Below are 17,486 nucleotides of genomic sequence, written 5' to 3'. Positions count from 1 at the left end.
GATTAAATAAAAAATTAATGGGAGAGCTATTGTATTTCAGAAGATCACTGTTCTGATAGTAAGGAACTGAAGAGGTGAATGGAGACATATTGGACAGTCTGGTATTTGACACCAGAGTAAGAATTGGCATGTTGTACAAAGCAGTGACTGGCAGCAGGGCTCTAGTAATACAGACAATTTTCAAAAGATACACACTGAAAATTTTCCAAAGCTGTTGCTTTAACCATGAAGTCACATAAATAGTTTGATACTAGGGCTACTGGCTATGAATTATGAATGAATTTTGCTAATCACCACAGAATTCTGATTGCCCAGCCATTGATTACCTGCTGTCATTTGATAGTGTTTGGAGAGGATTGCTAAATATAAGAAAGCATCCTGTGTAGGGTTTGGGAATTATGTTAAGAAGTTGGCAGAATAACATGACAAATTGTGGAATGTATTCTCGTGTGCTTAAAGTAGTAACTAAGCCTGAACAAAAGTACTGGAGGAATGAAAAACTACTGACAATTATAAGGACCTGTGCTGTCATGCAAATTCTTCACCTTGTTGTGACCTTTAATCAGGCTGAAGGTGTGTCCTGGGTTCAGCAGTAGCAGTCATTTTTCTCCTTCTTAGTAGCTGGTGCAGCTCTGTTCCCAGGCCAAAAGTCAAAACCACAGCACTGCACCGGCTACTATGAAGGAGAAAAATGACTGCTACTGCTGAACCCAGGACACACCTTCAGCCTTATTAAAGGTCTTCAAGCACGACAGAAAAGACCTTGAAAATTGAGAGGATTATTATTCAGTAATGCCATGGTGAAGCTAGTGAATATATTAGACACTTCCTGAGTGTCCTTGCTGTCAATTTGTAGTGATGTTCCACCTCTTCAAGATACCAAGTGGTGTTTATGCAGCACATTTACTTTTCCTAGTAACTGGCATACTAATGCAGTGAGGATCTCCAGAATTAACATGAATGAGGCATAGAAAGAACTCAAGAAGATTAGAAACCTGTTCTGCAGTATCTTATTAAGAAAAAATTGGTCACCATATTTGGCTTTGAGAGCAACCTAAGGTGATTCAAGAATATTTATTAAAGAAATACTGTGTTTCTGAGTCATTACTGTTTGAACAAATATTACACAGCATTGTAGCTATTATTAATTGCCTAATAGTCTCCTAAGTCAGGGGGTAATATATTTATTTTAAGGACTGCAGATCAGCTGACTCATAGACTAGCACAAGAGAAGAAGGTTAGACACTGGTAGATAATACAAGGGTTTTCACATTTTCTAGTATAAATCATGTGCGGAAGTTCTTTTTGAAGAGGTACTCTGGTATTAAATGGGACATATTTAGCATGCTAAAGTAATTTGCTACATTTTTCCTAATGCTTTTCAACCTGACTAAACTGGAACAAACTCTGCACAAAATATACCAGACTGAAACCCCAGTCTGGACAACTTTCAGAGTGCTGGAGCCTGGTCTACCCAATTTTAACAGTAATGTGAAAGAGCACTAAGTTCAGACCAGCCAGGATTCTGTCTGTGGATTCACATTTGCTTTCAGATTGTAAAAGCTGAATTGCAAAGTATTGGAAATAACATTTGTTTTTCAGAACATCCAGCAAGTCAAACAGGTCAGTCTTTGTTGTGCATTGCTAGATATTTGAACGAAACTCAACAAGTGAAAGCGATATATAACAAAACAAAGTGATATCTAAGCCAGATGACCTTTTTTTCAACTGCATTATGTTATAGTGCTATGTATACATGATTCAACTTTGTTTAGTATACCATGGGAGTGTTCCACTTGTATCACAGATGGTATCTTGCTAGTTCTATGTTCTGGTGATTCCTCTCTTTCATAGGGTATGTATAGTAACCTCCTGCTTGTTTCTTACTAGCAATGCAAATGAAACTTCATTCAAATAAAAATAACAACACTTGAAGTTTTTTTTCTGAAAATTATACTTTTCTTTTGATGAGTGCACTTGATAAAATGTGTTTCACCCAACCAGAGTCCCCTGCCTTCTGTGACCTTCACTGACAACAGGACCCACCATGCTGAAACAGTATTATTTCCTGAAAGGCTATAGGCAAACACAGTGATGAGAAGACGAAAGAAAGTGAATGTTAAACAGAATGAGAAAGAAAATGTGCATAAGGAAATCAGAAAAAAAAAATGTAAAAAGAATATGTGGTTAGAATTGGATAGAATAAGGAGGTAAATAAGTGCATGTCCCTTTTAAAGTATATGCATCATAGAATATACAGAAATGATTCTACCCACGTCGTTACTCAGATTTCCCACCAATTTCTGTGGGATATGAATGTGAAAGATGAAGATAGATTTCGATGACATTAGCATGAGTTTAATGTTAGTATAATGGAGTTTGTATTTTGGAAAATGCTTGAGAGTAGGCAAAACAATCTTTTTCAGGAGTTGTGTCTAAAAATATCTTTGCTTAAAGGAAGGACAAATCAGAAATTAAAAGCAAGTGTATTTTATTTACATAGAACTTAATTTTTGTAACATAATCCCAAGATTTTTTTAAACATGTGTCTATATAAATAGACACACATGCTGTTTTCATCAGCTTGCTTTTTCCATAAGTATGTAAGAAAATGGTATTTAAGAACAATTCCTTGGCAATAATGTTTGCAGGCAAAGCTAGTTAGGTTTGGAATCAAAAGAGAATTGGGGGACAAGAAAATGATCCCAACAGAGTTCTTCTCAAACATATGACAATATTCTCATTTACTTCAACAGGGATGGATTCCCTGCTGTATGTTTTTTTCCACTGCAACTTTGTAGTCTTCCTCATTACCAGTAACATCACTTCTTTGAGCAAGCATTTACTTTAGTTTTAGCTGGAACTCACCTCAAGTGAGTACTCATGCACTGATAATTTTAATTTTTTAACCTGTCCTAAGGTTACTAAGGCAATTGTTTGTACAAGTCTCCCCTTAAGAGAGTTACTAATGGAAGTAAATACACCCTGTTTCATGAGGTCATATTTTATACACTCATGTTTATACATTTTTAGTCTGCTCAAAATCTTCTGTTTTGTACCAACTGTTACATTTTGCTCCTGAAAAAGCATCAGCTGGTAATAAACAGCTTTGGCCCTGAACACATACCTGATTTTCATTCTGTAATTTTATCCCATGAAGTGCTTTATTTTCCCGTATTCTCTCTTCTATGAGCAATATCCCACAAGTCATTGCCAGATTGAGCAAGCTACAGGCTTAATTGTGACAAGAGAAAGAAGACTGCTTACTGTTAACAGATATGGTAGGTGAATAATACAACAAGAATTTGGGCAACAGCATTCATGTATTTTAGCATTGTGAGTGAATTTGAAAGTATGGAAAATGGGAATGCTCTTGGGATATTGTGCTTTTGCTTTACCCCCAACCACTTCTTAGTCACCAAGTAATCTAGTATTGGCAAACAACAATTTAGTGCCCATTTTTGCTCATGACACTATTTACTAAGCACCCATGCCAGACTTTTCAACCAGAATATGAATTTGTAATGTGTACTGCAACACTCATCACTTTAGAAGTGATTAATCAAGATTTAGAGTCCGGTCCATGCCCTAGGGAAATGTTTAGACCTTTCCTTAATTCTGTTAGATTGATTAATGTAGCTACAGCTAATTATGTTGCTTTCTGAATCAGAAGATTTCTCAAGCAGTACAATATTTTCATTGAATATTAGTTTACAACCAGAGCAAATGTGGGTGATGCACAGAATCTTCACGTGTGGTGATGAAATTTCTGAGCAACTGCAAAGTAGTTGCAGTTGCAGAAGGTCACCTGTAGCACAGAAGCTATGCCTTCTACAGGTATACTTCTACAGGTATTGCTGGACAGAGGGAAAGACGGTCAGAACTTCTGTGAACTGTCAGGAAAAGATGCCAGTCTTATTTAGAATATTTGAATAGCTATGTGCATGACATAAATTTCAGAGGCCTTATCCGATCTATTAAGGTAGGCTGTTGAAGCTTCTTCAGAATAAATAATCCTGGTGCTTTGTGCTATATGATGTACCAGTTTGCACCAACTTGTACTAATAACTGGGGAGTGTGAATTTATTGTTTAGCTTACTGCAAGTCTTGGGAGATAACACAGGCTTTGGACAAAAAAATCCGAGGTAAGTGATTTGGTAGTCTTGCTAGAAAATCGTGACATTATTATTACAGAGAACATTAAAAATCATGTTTGTTGCTTCATACTAGGTTTCCATAATAGGTTTCCAACCTAAACAATTCTATGATATTTTATTTAATGCACAACGTTCTTTTTGCACTCTGTTGAAATGGATCTTTCTAAAGAGTGTACTTACTTCTTCTTACTTAATTTATTAGTTGGCATTAGTCGTATTCTTTCCAGAATCTTACTTTTCCTTGATATCCATGGCCGCCTTATTTCTCAGATCTCCTTACTTCAGTAAGTGCTGTGGAGGGATCTTTCTTGGTACACCTCTACATAATTTCTTCTGTTTATTATTTGCAAATAAAGCTTCAGTTGTTGTCTCTCTACATGCAGCTCACAAAACTGCTTCACTAATACAGACCTTCTCTTTCCCATCACACCCAGCCCTCTGTCTCTCTGATCCCTTGTGAATGATATGGATATATCTCTACCAGCAGATAGTGTGGAGTGGAGAAGGAAAGCAAATAGCAGTTGAAGCACTGCATGAATCAAAACCACACATGCAGTCTTTGAACACAGGGTTAGGGTTAGTTTCATCTGAAAGTTCATGAGTTCCAAAACTGCTCTGTGATGCAGACTGCACTCCAGTAAGTGGAAATACCTTTCTGAAAGAAACACTGCCTACTTTCTTCTGTGCTTCTCTCATACTTAGAGCTGTCTTTTGGCAGATGCCTATAAAAAGGCATGATAATTATTTGGATGTTAATCTACTGTGGCACAGCCTACTGTGCTGACCAGTCGCCTGCCCCTTTTAATTAAATTTTAGATTTTCTGAGGTGTCGTCTTCTGTTTTCCTAACACTGATGCAGCTGGATAGGAACTATTTTCTTATAAATGCAAATGTGTGATTATATTTTTATTCCTATTACAGCTCATCTACTGTCATCTCTTTTCTATTTCCAGAAAACTTCTCATGGCTTTGTTGTATAAGACATCTGGTCAGTATAGCTCAGCTACAAGCCAAGAACTGCAAGAGCTGTTTCAATTAGCATAACCTCCCAGTCACAAACAGTACAATCTTTGTCATCAGAAAGGAGAATTATATAAGGTTGCTTCTAGCCATTGTAGTCATTTTGGAGTTACGTGCTTGAGGGGAGGGTGTTTATTTCTTCTTTGTTCAGTTAAAGCACAATATTAAAATGCCTCCAGTATTGTTTTATCATTTAGTACTACGCATTCATTTCATCACTAGGATACAGACCAAATTTAGTAGCGTGGTGTAACTGGCCAATAGTTACACTTTTTCATAGCTCTGGTGGCTATGAAAAAGATACTAGGAGATATGAGAATGACCACACAATCAAGACAACAGCATTGCCAGTTTCAGCTATACCAGCTGAAAAGCTTCAAGGTAGTGTTAAATGACACAGGAGCAGAAACCCCTCTATTTAAGCTCTAGCACCCTGAAGACTGACCAAGATATGTATCACTCAGCTCCCTCCTGCACATAAGTTAGCATGTCGTTTGCTTGATTAGGCTAGCCTCCATGAGATTGGCCACTATTTCTTGTGCCCCTGTGTCCCCAGCCATAAAGAATTGTTGGGTATTTCATGTGATGGGTTTGTTGCTTTTTTTATTTTGTTTTGGGCTTTTTTGATCATATTGTAGTAGCAACTGTAAATTAGGAGCTAGTGTTAAAAAGGAAAGATATTACAAGAGTGGGGGTATGGGCACTGTTTAACTGGACCAGATTCCCACCCGCCACACAATATGGCTACTCACTTAATCTTAAGCCTTCTGGACTGCTTATCAGAGACACTTGCCCCTTGACAACACACAGGTACTTAAGGAAAACTCAGGCCACCAGAAATACTGTGTATTTCTGTGGGTTGTATGGGTTTTGTGTGGCAGATCAGGTCTTTGCAAACCTAGACAATTTATAAGAAAAGATCAAGTATTTTTCTTAGATGCTGTCATCATGTGAGTGCTTAGATAAGGACTTGGCTTCATTCTTTCAGACTTTATGAAAGTAAGCACCATACAGTTCCTGTGCTACTTTCTCTAATGCAGAAAGTGAGAAATCATTTAAGTCTGCTAATATGGATTGGCTACTTTGAACTGGTGCCTTTGTTCCAATGAATGTTTGCAATTAAGACTGAACCACTGTGTGTGTGTCTGTTGTATGTGTGCGTGCATGGTTTGTCCATACTTTGGGATTTGGATCTCTGAACAGCAGTGTCGTTGCCTAGTTGCAGGTGATGTAGCATAAGGTTAATACAGTATGTGTTGGTAAAGTGGATTTTAAATTTAAAATGACCATCAGTGTGCCCCTTTTAGTCACTTATTAGTCACTGTTTATACTGATTTTTATTCCCTTTTTTCCCCACTCAGATGTTGCGAGAGCAATTGAGTTACTGGAGAAACTGCAAGAATCTGGAGAAGTACCAGTACACAAGCTACAGTCTCTAAAGAAGGTGCTGCAGAGTGAGTTTTGTACAGCTATCAGAGAGGTATGAAATTGAGACTTTTAGTTATTTCCCAGAATAACATCCTTCTTCTGAAAAGTGTATTTGCCTTTCAGTGCTGGAGAAGCAGGAGTACCTTACGTAAAAGATGATGGATGTAAGATGTGTCTGTAGTTGCCTGCTACCATGCAGAATGCTGAAGTTACTGAAAAGCAGACACAGAACAGTTGTGTCAACAAGGCATCAAGGTTGAGGCAATTAGTCTTGCTAAGGGGGAAGGGTGATTAATTAGTACATCAGTATTCTGCTCATACTGTTTCAGGGTCTGTGCTAACCTGTACAGCACTATGCTGGGATATGGGGACATGCCAGGTTGGGTCAGTGCAGGCTTAAATGCCTGTTCTATGAGTTCAGGTGTGCGATAGGGATGTGCTGCTAAAATCAGAATGCTGTGAGAGACAGTGCAAGCACTGAAGTTAACTGAAGCCAACAGGGATCTTGCCGTTGAAGTCAGTGGTCAGGTCCCTATGGGCTTTGCTCCACGTGTCAGAAGTCCTTGTCAGACTGCTGAGAACTGTGATTATTATGCTGCCAGCTGTGGTCAGGGCCTTCCTAAGCTCTGCCCAACAGTATATAAATTGTGATTTTTTTTCTTCTAGTTAAGCTAGAGAAGAAGCACCCCACTTCCTACATGCATACAAGCAGTATCTTTAAAGCACTTAAATTTCAAACATTTCTGTTACAAGTTTCCTAGACAGAAACCATGAGTTAATGCAATAGTGTGTCAGTCTTCTTACCTACTGTACTGAGTGCTGTTAGCCTGAGACAGAAGCAGCTCTAAATGCCTTAAAGAAAGCAACATCTTTGCAGCAGAAAATCTGTAAGGACTTCTGTTTCAGTTTATCTGTCTGCTGCCTGAAACTAATCTGCCTTCACGGAAATCAATGGGGAATCTAATGTTCCCTCAATGGCAACAGAACTGGACTTCTGATAACTAGGCAACAGCAGTGCATTGATTGAATGAGTGCTGCATGGCTGGAAGGGAGAAAGAGATGAACAGATATTAGTTTAATAAGCAAAATGCAACAGACTCTGGTTTATGGACTATAGTCTTCAATGTGAGAAACAGAGAGGGGCTTCCACTTCATTAAATGGCAGTTTTCAAAGATTTTTAAAGGGAATAGTGTTCCATGACAGTAAATAATGACACTATGTACCCTGAAGAGCTGATATTCTGACTAGTCCATTCATTTAACCAACTAAATGCTTCCTTAATTGACCACTGAATATTGAAAAGTTGTGGGGTTGTGTTGCCTTTGGGTTTTATCTCAGATAGCAGAGCCCTTTACTCAAATTGTTAAAAGCAGCTATTAATCTTTGCAGTGTCATCAGTGAAATCTTCATCTCTGGAATATAGTCTTAGCAGTAGCAAACACAAAGCTTGTTGAAACAGATTCAGAGCCTAAGAAATAGGAAAATGGCTTAGACAAATGCGCTCTCAGTTCAGTGAACTGAAAATAGATTTTGTCAAAATCATGTCAGTGGTACAAAAGGTCCTTATAGAGTGTTGTGTAAAGACAACCTACACATGACAGACTAATTACTGTTAGATTCTCACAGCCAAATAATAGTCACTTCCAGAAGCCTGGAGCTAGTTGGTACACAAGAATGTGTAATGTGATGATGAATGAGAGGTTAGATCAGTTCTACCAACTTCATAAACAAAAATATTTATTTATTTTAAAATATTCAATACATTGTGTGTATATAATATAACCTGTCTAGTATATCACTGTAGGAGAATAAAATTTCTACACCAAAAAAAATTGTTACTGCCATTGGTGACTATATATGCTAGTCTTTTATCAGAAGAAATCTTCAAATATGAAAGCTCATTAACAAAAATTTTCATTTAGGAAGAGTGGGAGAATTGACATATATACATTGCTAGTACTTAGGGTTGTCCAACATGTGGCTCCTCTTTTCCATTACTCACATTAAGCACTTGACAAATAATTAGACTGTAACTCTTTTTTTCCACTGGATGAAGAGTTGTTAGAAAATTGCAGAAAACAATTTCTTTCATTTCTTTAAAAAAATAATAAGAAAAGCATGGGATATTTTGGTCACATTACATTCTTAGACATGTCCAAACACTGCAGCAAGGGCTTGGAGGATATCTGAGTTGGGTCATGCCGTTAATGAGGGATGCCCTTCTTGCACTTCCCTGATGTACAATGGAGTTTATGAAACACTGGTAGCTACTTTATTGAACAGCACAAGTTTTTTTCTGAGCGTATTTCAGCTTGCGATAGCTGAGGCTGGACAGAAATCTCCCTGCAAATGCCATTGTTTATCTTCTCTTGCAAGTGCAAGATGTGAGAGTGCGGCAACTAGCTTTTAATTCCCTCTGTTAGCACCTACATAGACTGGAGGAGAAAAGTTGTTGACCTTACAAAAGAAGGCACAGCAGTCAGTTGGAAGTCATGAGGAAAGTGGGTGTTGTTTGGAACGCAAGGGCCTTGCTAGAGTGCAGTGAAGCAGACCGGGTGTGAGCAGTAGATAGGAGTAATCAAACTGGGATGAGGAGCAGTGGCACGCTTTGTATTAGTATGCAAATTCTGGAAGAGGCTGCCTATTATCTGTATGCAGAGATTCAGATCTTCACTGTGGTGTGGTCATTGTATCCTGCAAGATCTGAGCCTCACTTACTTTCCTCAAAAATTTAGCAAAAGAGGTTAAGGCTGACTCCTGTAGTCCTATAAAATCTGTAATGGAGGAGCTTTGGAAAATAGCCAGTTTTTTTTTCCAGTTTAAGAAATTATGGACAATTAACTATCCAGTGAGTTTATCAAAATATGTCCCAGAGAAACTAATTTTAATGGAAAGGATCAAAGATAAAATACAATCCACACAGTATCGATTGAGTGTGACTTGCCCTTTCTACAAACAGGTATTCTTTAACTATGTAAACAGGAGATTGCTTTTATGATCAATTAGCCTTTCAAAGTATGACATACATTATTAGATTACATATATTTCAGTCTAATGTGTAGGAATCTATTAAATTGCTGTGATGAACTGTATTTGGGGGAATTTATTTAGTAAATCACCCACCAGTTCAAATCCCCACACTGAGATCCTATAGAAATTAAATCTTTTTAAAGTGACTGAGTGTATGAAATTTAAATAGAAGTACTTTGGCATTTTTTTAGGATGCTGTCAGGAAATGGTGATTAATGTTCTCAGCTAAATATAAGTACCACCAACTGAAATATTCTGTCTGGCACTAGGCAAGAATATGTATTAGCTCTGAAAATAAGGGAAATAATTGAAGTATGTAATGTCCTCAGTACTTCCTTTTCACCTGAAGATCCTAGACCAGAAAACAAATTAACCAAAGTCTTGTCACATTAAAATTGAGTTTTGAGAAGAAGATTTGTGTTTTAAAATTACTTGTTGTAAGCTCCCTGGTTACATAAAAATTAATTAGCTTTCTATAGCCTTGTCACTTAGCTAAAGATGCCTGAATCCTGTCCATTATAGCATTAAGTCCTTTACCTGTGTGTGTGTTTTGTTGTATTGAAAGCTGTTGCTATGTTATAGTCTTCTGATTCTCAGGGGTTTTACTGGGAGAGATGAAGGGTAAGGCTGTAAAAGTGAATGCATAATTGCATGACTGAAAAGAGGTATTCACATGCAACATAAAACTAGGAAACCTGGAATGATAAAGTTACTTTAATTGCTGTATGTCAATGAAAAGGATGTTATGAGAACTCTTAAGATAAGGTGAACTTCTGCTCTGGCAAAAAAACCTTAAAGAGCTGTAGGTGCAAAAGACAGAATAAACAGCTGAGCAAAACACAGTGAATCATCAACAAGAAAATGTGGCATGCCTTATCAGATTATAGAAATTTCATTTACTGTTAACATCTGGTAATTGGTACTTGAAACACCAGGAGAGTAATGGTACAGCTTGATAAACCCATTTATCTCCTGATGAACAGAAGTTTTCTTTCAGGTGGATTCTTAAGTTTCTATTTTTGTATGTTAAATATGTAAAATTCAGGTGTGTCATGCTTTCCAGCCTTCTTTCACTACTCCATTTTCCATTTCAAAATTAAATCTCATGTTTTAGTTTGTGAATATTATTTAAAAGAAAATCTGACTGGTAAATACTTATGGCAAGATATTTATCAAAACCAAAAGTAATCAGATCAGGAATTCCTTATAATGTGGTACGATGATCAGACACACAAAAATAACCATTATTTCATTCTGTTATCTTATGACTTCCAGCAAAATACTATGTCATCACAGAAGAGCACTTTACCAGGACTAGGTCAGTGACAACATTTTCGTAAAAGGAGGAGCAGTCAACATAAAATTTTCTGCTGTCATGTGTTCTGTATAAAATCAGTTTGTGAAACAGCATGTTGTCATTGAAAATATATTCCATTTCTACTTCAGTAGTTTAAAACTTTTAAACATACTATAAAATTATCTTGTGGACAGGGCATCCTGGACATTTAACTTACAGGCAGTGGCTTACAGGCAGTGTGACTTACAGGCAGTGCAGAACACTGACCCATTTCTGATGAGGTCTGGATGACCCCGTTTACATTAGAGATATATTTGATTATGTTATATAATATTCACAACATAGTTTCATTATATGCTGTGTAGGGTAATTCAACAAGCTTAGGTGGTATATTAGAATTATTTCCTTTAATCAGTAATTTTCATTTTCATGTCATAGCAATCTTAACACCTGGAATCCCAGTGCTGCTCATATGTAATGTGTTATTATCTGGTCATTTCCTCAAGCTGCCTATCTGTGCTTTTCATTATTAACCCTGATGTATGTCTGTGCAAATATTAGGGAACCAGAAGGCTGCTGGGTGGTGAAAGCTGAGTCTGGTGATACTGTGCTCATTACTTTACTGTAATGTGCAGTGTGGGACAGTATGAGGCTGGCTGGAGTCCTTATCTATTTACTTCAGATATCCCGGTACAGTGGTGTGCTTTTAAAGGCCTGTACTAAATATAACAACCTGGGTATTAGCTGGACTCATGCAAAACTTCTTATTAATTCCATTATTAACATTTCTCATTTAGTATTTTAATGTAGGCTTCATTTAAAGTCCTTGTTTTGTGGTGTTTCGAGAATCTCAAGATTTGTTTGTTCAGTTTGCAGTATAATGCTGTTCCTCCACCTCCCAGACCTAGGCTCTGAGAGCATAGTTCCATTGTTTTTTTGCCTGATGAGTCCCATTCTCTGTAAAAACAGAGGTTCAACAGGCCAAATTCTCTTGGTTGGCACTATGGGCAGCCTCAGAGTTCAAATCTTGCTCTGAATTATTCTTTCTTTTCACTGGGAGATGAATATTTGTTACAGGAGGAGAAACACAATTCCATTTAGTCTTCCATCTCCACATGGTGAGCCCTGCTTTTGAAGTTTTTAAAGTATAAGATAAGATGCAACTGTCGTGGTTTAAACCCAGTCAGACAGCTTGTTCACTCACTTCTCCCCCTTCTTGCCCTCCCCCTACTCCTGGAGGGACAGAGAGGAGAATCAAAAGAATGCAACTCCCACGGGTTGAGATAAGAACAGTTTAGTAACTAAGGTATAACACAAATCACTACTGCTACCACCAATGATAATAATGATAAAGGAAATAACAAGGGAAGAGAATACAACACCTCACCACCAGCCAACCAATAACTCAGCCCCCCAGCCCGACCAAGCTCTGACCGATACCTCCTCCAACCCCGCAGTCCCCCAGCCCTTCCAGGTAACTCCCAGTTACACCCTGGGCATGACGTGCTGTGGTATGGAATACCTCTTTGGCTAGCTTGGGTCAGGTGTCCTGTCTCTGCTTCCTCCCAGCTTCCCCTCCTCCCTGGCAGAGCATGAGGCTCACAAAATCCTTGGCCAAACCAAAACATCGCTATCAGCTCTGTTCCCGAGCTGAAAGTCAAAACACTGCACTGCACCAGCTATCAAGAAGGAGAAAAATGACTGCTGCTGCTGAACCCATGACAGCAACTTTGGAAAAAAAATATATATGTATTGAGAAGACTTACTGCTATAATTCACAGTGCAGAACTGTGATTAAGACTCGGTGGGAAACCTGACATCTAAAGTGCCCTACTGTCAAATTTACCCATGCAAATGGAGGTGTTGGTCAGGATAAAGCAAAAGTGGTATGTTGGATTTACTGATAAGGCAGTTAGTAAACAAAAGGGCAGTAGGACATCTCATAAGAGTAAAATGAGCAAGCTTCATCAGCTCAGATTTGTAACTCAGGTCATAAAAGCAGTATGGTTATATTAGCATGGTGCCTTATTAGACTGGCTGGGAAGCAAAGTTCTCCTTAGGCTAATCTGATAGTTCGTTATACCTTGTTCTGGTATTCCAGATAGTTTATTCAGGATTACTTCATCATTAATTTAGCAATAGTGCTCATGCAGTAGCAAATACAGAATTGTGCAAATTGACCAGATTCATTCAGCTTTTCACATGCTTATGCATGGATTGCTTGGTACCTTTTCCTTAAAATTCGCATTCCTGGATGGTAATTTTAAAGTTTCAGCATTTTATCATTTTTTAGATATTGGGGTGGATTATAATGTTGGCTGAACCACTCCAGTTTACCTGAATACTGGGGCTGTGTAGCATTTGCAAGAATCTTTTGCTGTGTTTTTCAATCCCTTTTCCATTACTATTGTCCCAGCAATGAAAAGCCACATGAAATAATGGTAAAAATTTTCACTAAATGAGTACCTCCATCACTGTTCAGAAAGGGCATTACTTAGCTTCATTCAAAGATAATGGTATGGCAAAATAGTAATGTTTTCATGTTTTACAGAGTTTGTTTTCCCTCTCTTGGTTACAAGTACTGTATCTATAATGATGAGTTGACAGAAGGATTTGTAATGTGTGTAGATTAGGGCAGAAAAAAAATTCTAAAGATGGGCTGCCTGCTTTTTGACTATCAGTAAACACAGAAAATAGATTTTTTTAATATAAAATTACACTACTGTGTTAAAATATGTGCTGGGTTTTTAGGGTGAATGTAACCAGAAATTACACACAGTTTGAAAAACAATGAAGTTTCATTTACCACTTTACCGTAAGTGACTGAAGCATTACTCTGTTGCTTGCAAGCCCTGGATGGCATGAATGAGAACTTTTAAAATGATTACCTTGTCACTCAGCAGATGGCCTTCATTAATGGCAATTATATGAACTTACCAAGCTGCCCAAGCATTATCTGAGAGAAGGCATTATTAAGTCTCTTTGCAATCACTGTGACTTTCATGACTTCACTGCAGGAGATTTAAAACAGCTGCTCTTGTCACTTTTTTTTAACTGCCTGTAGCTAAATACATTGATTTCACACATATAGTACCCCAGAATCCAGGGTCAGACTGTATCACTGGTCTTTAATCAGTGTTTTCCCCTGCTGGTTTTGATTAAAGATCAATTTTCAGAGTTGGTTGATGGCTGTACATCTACTCAAATTTGTGCTCTGCTTGCGTAGTCATGGCTTTCACAAAAGAGAAGTTATTTTAGTGCTGCAAGAGTCCTGCAATGTATGGAATCAAAGCGATAACACGTCTTCTTCGTATTATTGTTTGGCTAGCAGTACCGTATTTACTAAAACTGGTGAGTGTTTCAGGTGAAGTTCTTAGTTCTGCAAGTGGCTGCAGTTGCATGTGCTACAGGAGGTGACTCCAGCAGAACATGGGTGGTGCATCTTAATATCACTTTTGTTTTACTCACATTATCATTTTAGTTTATTGTTGCACTAACATATTTGATTACATAAAGCTCTTAAGAATAAATAAAAGAGCCTCTGCTGCAGTTCATCTCAAGTCTGCTTCTTCCTCGAGAGACAAATCAGCAGCAAGGTGAACTACTCAGGAATATTTATGCTGACAGGTTGTTGGAAGCGACTGCACCACTGTTTCTACCTTGATGGAGCCTCAGTATTCCCCTGCTTCCCTGCTTCCACTTAACTGATGTCACTGATGAGACTCCTGGGAAATGCTGCTTAATCTCATTTTTTTAATTGTTCTTTAGAAAATAAAAGAAATTGTAAACCTGTCTTAAAACTTCATTTTAGCTACATTTTTTGTTGGTATTTAAAACAAGAAGCATCAGCAGTTTCCTTCTGTCTCCCTGCCTTCTAGCTCAATAGGCACGCTTGAGATGAACTTGCATGATGGGCTCAGGTTATCTCATACTTCATCCAGGTGCTGATTTTGGCAAGGTTTAGCCAAATCTGCTAAGAAGTTTGGAATGTGGCTGTTGCATAGGGCAGCCCCAACATCTTATACAAACTCACTCAAAAGTGGAAGAAATTAGTGTTTATTAGTGCTTGGTATATTTTTGAACTCAAAAGTAACTGGCAGTGAGGTCTAAGAGAGTTTTAAATAATAAGCTATGAATTCCAAGTGGTTTTATGGGAATTAACTAATCACACATGCTGCTATTTCGTTTGATCCCAGATATTGCTTCTTTAGTAAATATCCTAAGGAACATTGAAATACTCACAATTAAATTCTGCACCTTTGTACTGAGTGATATTTTGTCCAAGAGATTTTTAGGGGACAATATTTTGCTAAGGTATAGTAATTGCAAAGAATACACTTTCTGAGACATATGTAATGTTATCTTCAAAGACACCAGGTCACATTTCCCATTGACTTAGAGCAGAGTATAGAACAGTGTAAGGGACATTAAATAAACTAAATGACCTAATCATGTTTTTTTTGCTCCTGATATAGGTAGTTTTTATTTGCAACTAGAAGTCTGTTTTTCATTATTCTTAAAAGGGTGCCAAACAAGTTCTTGCTGACTTTACAGTGCAAGAGTGATGTTTCCAGACATTGGAGGGAAGAAGAGGGGGCACACTGTAAGTTTTGTGTGTCCTAACAGCAGCACCAGGACTGTTTCAACTGACTCATCCAATACATGCAGAGATGTGACAGCATGCATTTCCCAGTGCATCTGCTCTGTTCTTCTGCTTGTGCAGAAGGGAGGAAAGAGATTCTGGCCCCAGCCTGTAACCCCTGTTGGGTTGTTTCTTGGACAGGCACAGCCTTGTATGTCAGGAAGTCAGGGATCAAAACTTGGTTCAGCTTTCAGACAGCAGCACAGATACTGTCAGAACAGAGTGTGCACCACCCTTTTCCACACAAAAAAATGAAAAAAATGCCAGAGCAAGTAATATTTTGGTAATTTAACGGGAGCCTTCATAAAGTGTTCCATCCTAAATTAAAACGTTATACCCTTATGGTGATTAAACTTAATTTAACAGTATTTCAGGCTTGTGCTATTTTTTTTCCTACTGCCTAGGGATAGCTTAATTATGCATCCAAGATTCAAATAAGTTTTTTTCACTTTGGTAAAACTGACCTAGTTTGCTCCCAAAGAAGGAAAGTTTTAAATAAAATATCCTCTTTGAAAATGTTGTCTTTTACATTCATAATAATTCTTCCACATGTTCTGAAATTAAAACTGTCTCATCTCCTTGGGTTGTTAAATGAGTTTCATTTACATGTTTGAGCTTTTCAATGAGTTAGCTTCCCTGTTGCATGTGCCAACATCCATACAGTGTTACTTCATGGAAGGGGATTGTTGTGGCAGTTGTGAAAATAATACAGATGTTAGGTTTTGAAAATAGATACCCCATTTTTCCAAATGCAAACATATAACTGCTCACAGGCTAATGAAAACTTATCATGTAAAAATATTCGGAATGCCAGGAAGCTTGAATGACCACATTCTGTCAGATAAAAATAGCTCATTAATACAGACTGGTTTTCACAAAGAAGCCTTTTCTGCAAGGCGTACAAATTCAGTAGCTGCAGGAAATAACTTCTGTAGTACAGGCTTTTTGGTACCTTCAGTAAGCTCTATATCACATGCCTTCCTCTTAAAAGTACTTTCCAACCACTTCAACCTTCACTGTACTCATAGGCATCCATTGACTTGTCCTTTTCACACTGACAAAAAAAGACCTCAGCTTGCTCTCAGGGACAAAATGAAGGTGATGTGTAGGGTACACCATGAACATGGATGTGAGATAACCTAATTCTGCTTCTGTTGAGATTAGTCAAACATGAGGTGTAGGCCTGTAGCAAAACAGGCCTTTATGATTCAATTCCTCAATCTTATATGAGAAGAAGCATAATTAAGAATAATATTTAAGAAGAGTAATTATTAAATTTATTGTAATCTTCAAGTTGTGGTGTGTATACATGAACGCAAGTGTTCTTCCACAGCCAATGTTTTTCTGATGTTGTCGATGTCCCTCACAGGGACTGCGATTTAGAAAGACAGTTTTCTCAAATTTTCTTTCGCTTTGGTCATCCAAAATAGTCCCTTCCCCATTTTTTTAAGTTACTACCAAACATAAAAGTAGCTATTAACACAATGAAAACAGAGTCTTAATGTTGGGGGTTGTTTGTCCAAGTTGATAGAATCATAGAATAGTTAGGGTTGGAAAAGACCTAAAGATCATCTAGTTCCAACCCCCCTGCCATGGCCAGGGACACCTCACACTAAACCATGTCACCCAAGGCTTCGTCCAACCTGGTCTTGAACACCTCCAGGGATGGACCGTTCACAACCTCCCTGGGCAACCCATTCCAGTGCCTCACTGTCCTTACAGTAAAGAACTTCTTCCTTGTATCCAATTTAAACTTCCCCTGTTTAAGTTTGAAACCGTTACCCCTTGTCCTGTCACTACAGTCCCTAATGAAGAGTCCCTCCCCAGCATCCTTATAGGCCCCCTTCAGATACTGGAAGGTTGCTATGAGGTCTCCACGCAGCCTTCTCTTATCTAGCCTGAACAGCCCCA

General features: G+C 38.0%; 1 protein-coding gene across 2 annotated transcripts in view; it reads left to right on the top strand.

Moving 5' to 3' along the window:
• Positions 1-17,486, top strand: part of LIN7A (lin-7 homolog A, crumbs cell polarity complex component) — a 50,476-nt gene that overhangs the window by 13,375 nt on the left and 19,615 nt on the right. For both annotated transcript variants that reach the window (XM_062613843.1, XM_062613842.1), the window contains exon 2: positions 6,539-6,657. In XM_062613843.1, coding sequence (XP_062469827.1) covers positions 6,539-6,657 — 119 coding nt within the window. The remainder of the gene's footprint in view (positions 1-6,538; positions 6,658-17,486) is intronic.

This window comes from Pezoporus occidentalis, unplaced genomic scaffold (genome assembly GCF_034315485.1).
Source record: "Pezoporus occidentalis ecotype Australia unplaced genomic scaffold, CSIRO_AGI_Poc_V1 ctg17, whole genome shotgun sequence".
NCBI lineage: Eukaryota > Metazoa > Chordata > Aves > Psittaciformes > Psittacidae > Pezoporus > Pezoporus occidentalis.
Note: the sequence above shows the minus strand (reverse complement) of the source record. Positions and strands in the feature narration are given on the sequence as shown.